The following is a 6,000-nucleotide window of genomic DNA, read 5'->3' as shown; positions in this document are numbered from 1 at the left end:
TTCATGAAGTCTCCCAAATAACATATGGACACACATTTCCCTCGGTACTAAGATGCAGCAGGTATGTGGACTTTGATCCATGCTCTACATTGTACCTGCATGCAGATATCTATCCATCCCCCGCATATTTATACCCATAGCTTGCATTCAGCTTGGTAACAGGATCCATTATCATTTTACATACACATGCTGTCCCATATGTGCAAGGTTACTGTCACTGCCCAAGGCAATTGCTGCATCAAGTCATAATAAGAATAAATTTTATTGGTTTCTATGAATCCCATGCCTCAAAAGGCAGACAAGGCTGACTATAATTACAGTGAAAGACTTCTAAGTAGTTTTTTAAAGTGACATTTCTTGTAACGCAAAATAGAAAAGTAGTTATAAATAAAAATAAGCCCTTTATTAACAATAATCTTTGGTTAGATTTTAAACATGTTTGAACAATATTTGGTTAACAATTCACTTCTGCATAAAGAGATTTTGGGACAAATCATAGTAAAATTGAATTCATCAGAAACATTGTATGGAAATTAATCAATATACAAGTATATCATCATTTTGGTTACACAGAAAGAACCAGTGGTATTAAAATACAACCATATGTGACATGTGTTTTGGTAACAAATCACACAGCAGGTTAACTTGCAATATACTGCCACATGTGTCAGATTGTGAATGAAATTTTGTTATCAAAATCAACCTCTTTTTGCAACTTACATAACACAAGGATAATTCAGTGTACAATACTAGGAAGACCCTAAACTCAAAATATACTGTATATATTTGCATTTCACTGCAGCAATGAGCTTTTGCCCAGGTTGCAGCTGTATCTATAGAGGATGGTGGGAAGAGGAGGTAGTGCACTGTCAGAAATACACACCTGCCTGAAGTGTTTTTATACTGTATATATATTTGCATTTTACTGTAGCAATGGGCTTTTGCCCGGGTTGCAGCTGTATCACTAGAAGATGGTGGGAAGATGGAAGTAGTGCACTGTCAGAAATACACACCTACCCAAAGTATTTTATAGAAGACTTTTGATTGTGCGTATCAATTTATTTTACATCCACATGCTTCCTTAACCTCTCAGACTTAAGGTGGCTAGCAAAACAGCCATAGCGGCAAGGACACAAACAAGTGAATGCCAAAAGTGGAAGTTTTGACATCATTTTAGAAAGAGAGCCAGCTTGGTGTGGTGGATAGGAACGCAGACTTCTAATCTGGCAAGCCGGGTTTGATTCTGCGCTCCCCCACATGTAACCAGCTGGGTGACCTTGGGCTCACCACAGCACTGATAAAGCTGTTCTGACTGAGTAGGGATATCAGGGCTCCCTCAGCCTCACAGGGTGCCTGTTGTGGGGAGAGAAAAGGGAAGGCCGCTTTGAGACTCCTGAAAGAGAAAAGTGGCATTGAAGAACCAACTCTTCTTCTTATCAGGGCTCTCTCAGCCTCACCCACCTCACAGGTTGTCTGTTGTGGGGAGAGGAAAGGGAAGGCGAATGTAAGCCGCTTTGAGACTCCTGATAGAGAAAAGTGGCATATAAAAACCAACTCTTCTTCTTCTTCTATATAATTTACTAAGAGGATTCTTAGGTTAGGCCTGCCACATCAGTCCTAGATGTCCTCCTGTATTATTACAGTTGTTTTGTCACATTTGTGCAGCAGTTAGTAAGTACTCTCTTAAGTACTGTGCCTGACATTAGATATAACTGGGCTTTTGGCACAAAAGGCCTAAGACTAGGACTCGAAATCAAGATCTGGGTTACTTTTCCTAGTGCTAATATCGGAAGGAATGTTACCATTTTCCTTGGCTACCTGGACACTATTTACTGCCAAGTGCATAGAAATAACAAGGGAGTGTGTTTAGCTTAAGCTGATTTACCTCACTTGAGTGTCAATTATCCCTTTATGTCCTGTACCTGGTACATATATAAAAACTTTCAGCAATATAATATATATGAAAAAGCTTTGAACACTGGCAAGTACCATATAAATGCTTACTACTGCTACAGCTAAAGGGCATGTATGGATAAAATTCTATGTGGGTCAGAAGTAAGGCCTCCCATCCTTTTTCAGTGGCTGCTCCAAATATTTTAAAAGGACATGAGCCAAATTTTACATGTACATGCCCTTTGTACTTGAAGGCATTAAGCATTTTGCAGTGTACTGGACCATCTATATCAAGTATCATATGCAAAGTAAAAATTGGCCTGAGATCTATGGAGGCTTTCCTTGACAGAGGTTGGCTCCTGGTTGCTTGAACACTGCTGGTGCCACAGCTGTTCCGGCTTGGAAAAAGCAGGATACTGTTGCACCCTGACCAATTATGCATGGCAGACGCCGTGCCAGCCCCTGAGGCGGGGCAGCATGACCTGCCACTTCCCAAGTACTAACAGGGGAAGAAATACACCAGAGCACATGGTCTGCCCCAGAGTTGTACATGTGCATGCACAACTCCGTGGCAGAAATGGTCCACCATGCCTCACCATGGTGGCGGCGGGGGGGGGGGAGAGTTTCACTGCACCAAGGTGGGATAGCATACAAATGCTATCCCACCATCATGGGGGTGACGAATGCCCTGTTTGGCTTCACAGTACCATGAAGTGCCATGGACCTGAAAAGGACATTTTGTGTCCCTCCTGGGACACCATAGGTGGGGTGAGGATTTCCTGTATGCACGGGCCCAGTCCAGCATAGACACTGATGGCGCCCACACTGAAAAATCAGCATACCCTCAGCATGGGGCATTGGAGGCCCTAGGGATTTGCCCCACTGTCATGCAAGCACCAGCCATCCTTTCCTCCCCATGCATAATTGGTCTCAGCTAAGTAATTACGTATAATTAGGTGCTGCTGCAATAGGTTTTAGGGCAGACTGATTTATGCAATATTTCTTAAATTTACATGGTATCTCACGGGTCATAGGAAAAACTGCTTAAAAATCACAGTACAATCTTAAGCAAAGTTATAGCCTTTTAAGTCTATTGAAGTTAGAAGGATTGCGCTGTTAGAGTGGGCCCTATTATTATTGCTAGAACCTCTCAAGACAAGATGGAAGATTCAAAATGTTTGGTGCCAAAATAGAACGTAAACATAGCAAGCACATCAGATACCAATAATGGAATCTGTGGAATACAGTTATCCCTGAATAGAAAATCTATAGAAAGGTAAAGGAATGGTGTAATAAATGTGGTGATAAATAAGCCAAAAATACAATAAACTAGAAAATGAACTAGTATATTCAAGAGATAAAATACCTCCTCAAAGTCAGTGTGAGGTGAAATATAGAATTCAATGTAATTTAGTTCTGGGGATTTCATATCGCTCCCCTCCCCATCCAAGACTTTGTGAGTGATCTTTAATATTGCTACTAGTATTAAAAAAAATACATTTAAGTCTTTCCAAGAATCCACTATACCGGAATCCTTAGAGTATATACTAAAGGACAACACTACACAACATCATTGTTGTTATGCACTCTCCTTCTTAATTCACTTGTCTGCCTTTCCCTTCTTTCCTACTGCTGCCTTTTGAGTTGACAGATTGCCACCTGCCCCTGAATTTTTCTCAGCTATTATGGTGGACTTAATGCCAATAGAGAGCTTTTTAGCTCTTGCAAGAGAAACATAAAGACAAAGCCAGGATTAACCAGAAGCCCACACAAATATGCTTTTTGTCAGCAATAATCTGGGTACTAGTCTATGTAAAAAACAAACAAACATCTAAGCGAGTAGTCACTACATTTTGTGGTAGAGAATTCTATAAATTAATTCAGGGGCAGATTGGTCATTATGTCTACCAGGACTTCTGCTACTAGGTCAGTTCCTCTCTCCATGTGTTGGGTCAGACAAGTGACAGAAGGGCTCATGTGGGGAGACAGCGCACATGGATAGGAAAGATGGCACCTGGGTAGCCCAAGCCCCATGCCACCCAGGGGGGGGCACTACACAGCCTGGGGGAGCAGAACCTGGGCTGCCTGAGCCATGAGCAAAAGAGGTGATGCCACACTCACCCACACTCCATGTGGTAAAGTGTTTGGCCAAATGGGCAGTTGGTAGGCAGGATCCTTTTCTGAAGTTGTTTTCTCCTCCCAGTCTGCCCCTAAATTAATCACTCATTTTGTGAAATAATACTTCCTCTTACACTTCCTGCATATCATTAATGATTACATAAACTACTATCAATATTCCTTTACACCGTTTTTCCTTTAAAAACCTCCAAGTGCTCATTAAGAAAGTGCCCCAATGTTTTGATCATTTTTGGGTGGTGTAGGACAAGAGAAATGACTAGGATGGAAAAGGGCAGAGAACAGCATTAAAGTGGAGTTAACAGGCAGTAGGGGTTTTGGATTATACTTACTGCAAGGAAAGAAATAGGACCTTCAGTGATTAAAACTATCAGTATTATGGAATCTGAAAGCATAGAATGTCCTAAAATGTGAGACGCCTGGTTATACTGACCAGTGATAACATCTGAGAATAGATGTTTAGGAAATAAAGTTATTCAGTATATTCTTCAGAAACAAGGTTTTCTTGTTTGTGGTGGGCAGTGCACGTTTCAAGTAGCTCTAAGTGTGCTCTTTAGTTCAGGGCACTTCTTTTAAAAGGCCCTTCAGTGCTTGGGGAAGTTGTGCTGTTGCTAATATTCCATCTTGTCCTCTGGACCCCATCTGGAATGTGCACTAAAAGCTCTGCATTAACTAAATGCCCTTCCACAAGTTCTTCATCTCTTATGTAAAAAGAAATGAAATCTAGTAAAGTGAACTGCTCTAAGTAGCAGGAATAAAGTCTTATGCTGACCATTTTTTTGGTAATTATGAAGGAAGTGCAGCTGAGTTGGGGAATTATACCAATAACTGGAGATTCCACTAACGTAAGAAATAAACCCCTGCTGCTACTGATGAACTCCCCTTCCCCCGAATATTCAGAATAGAAAGCCCAGGAAATTCAACAGGACTTCTCCTCTCACAGAGTCTTCAGATTCAAGTCCAGAGTTTTTATGCCAAATTTTTGCAAAGAAACATGCCCAATTACATGTTTATTTGCTTTTACTGGTTGTAAGGCTCCCAAAAACTTATCAGGAACTGGGAGCAAATTTTTAAAATACTTGCACTTTGATGTTTCCCTTCAGTTGTTTCTCAATAAATAAGCTAACATAAAATTCTCAGAGAACAGCCCGCTGAAACCTATCCACTTAAAAAAAAAATAAAAACAGCGATAGTTAGAAGCTAACCATGAAATATATATATATATATATATTTATATAATATGTAAAAAAATCCCTGCATTACTTGTTGTGCAAAAAAAAAATCTTGTCAAAAACAGAATATGGTCCTCTGACTGTGTAAGAACATTATTTCTCACACAGATATAAGCAAAATGGTTGCATATGCTTAAACATGCACCAGGTTGATTAAGAATCGAGTCCTATCCATTAAGCCATGGCTTATTTATGAATGGAATGCCCCAAGGTAAAGCAGCTTCCTCTTCTACACTTCAACATGACATGAATGACAGGAAGATACACTCCCCCTATGGCTCATTGATGGCCTCGGGCTGTGGCTATTGCAGTTTTCACCTTTCTTTGTGTCTTTGTCTCTCCAGGTTTCTAGCAACTGCAGCTTCCCTTGTTCTTCTTTCATGAAGACCTCCACCATAAGAACTTTCTCTTTATGAATTTGCTGACTAATGTCCTTGGGAATGTCTGGAATAATCCAGTCCACGAAGTCGCTCATAAACATGACCAAGTTCTGAGAAAAGTGAGATGAAAACAGTTATGAGAAAATGTTAGCAGTCATATCTAAAGACATGATGCAGACTTAAGAATACCTAAAACTCCATTTTACTTCATTAGTTGTTCCACTAAAGTCAATGAAACTTTAAATCTTTGAGTGTGGTTGGAAACAAAATCCACTGAAATCAATGGGAATTACTGCCAAGTTTAGGACTACTGTATAAGAAACAGTTTTTCAGACCCTTCTATGATAGCATAATGTACA

The 6,000-nt window shown here is 40.3% G+C and overlaps 1 protein-coding gene across 5 annotated transcripts in view; it reads right to left on the bottom strand.

The window, feature by feature from the left end:
• Positions 1–243: 243 nt before the first annotated feature.
• The window catches only part of ANO1 (anoctamin 1), a 188,621-nt gene continuing 182,864 nt past the window's right edge, over positions 244–6,000 (bottom strand). For all 5 annotated transcript variants that reach the window (XM_077322083.1, XM_077322085.1, XM_077322084.1 and 2 more), the window contains one exon: positions 244–5,751. In XM_077322083.1, the coding sequence (XP_077178198.1) occupies positions 5,491–5,751 (261 nt within the window). In that variant the 3' untranslated portion in view covers positions 244–5,490. The remainder of the gene's footprint in view (positions 5,752–6,000) is intronic.

This window comes from Paroedura picta, chromosome 2 (assembly GCF_049243985.1).
Source record: "Paroedura picta isolate Pp20150507F chromosome 2, Ppicta_v3.0, whole genome shotgun sequence".
Lineage (NCBI taxonomy): Eukaryota > Metazoa > Chordata > Lepidosauria > Squamata > Gekkonidae > Paroedura > Paroedura picta.
This window is presented reverse-complemented; position numbering and strand designations above follow the sequence as displayed.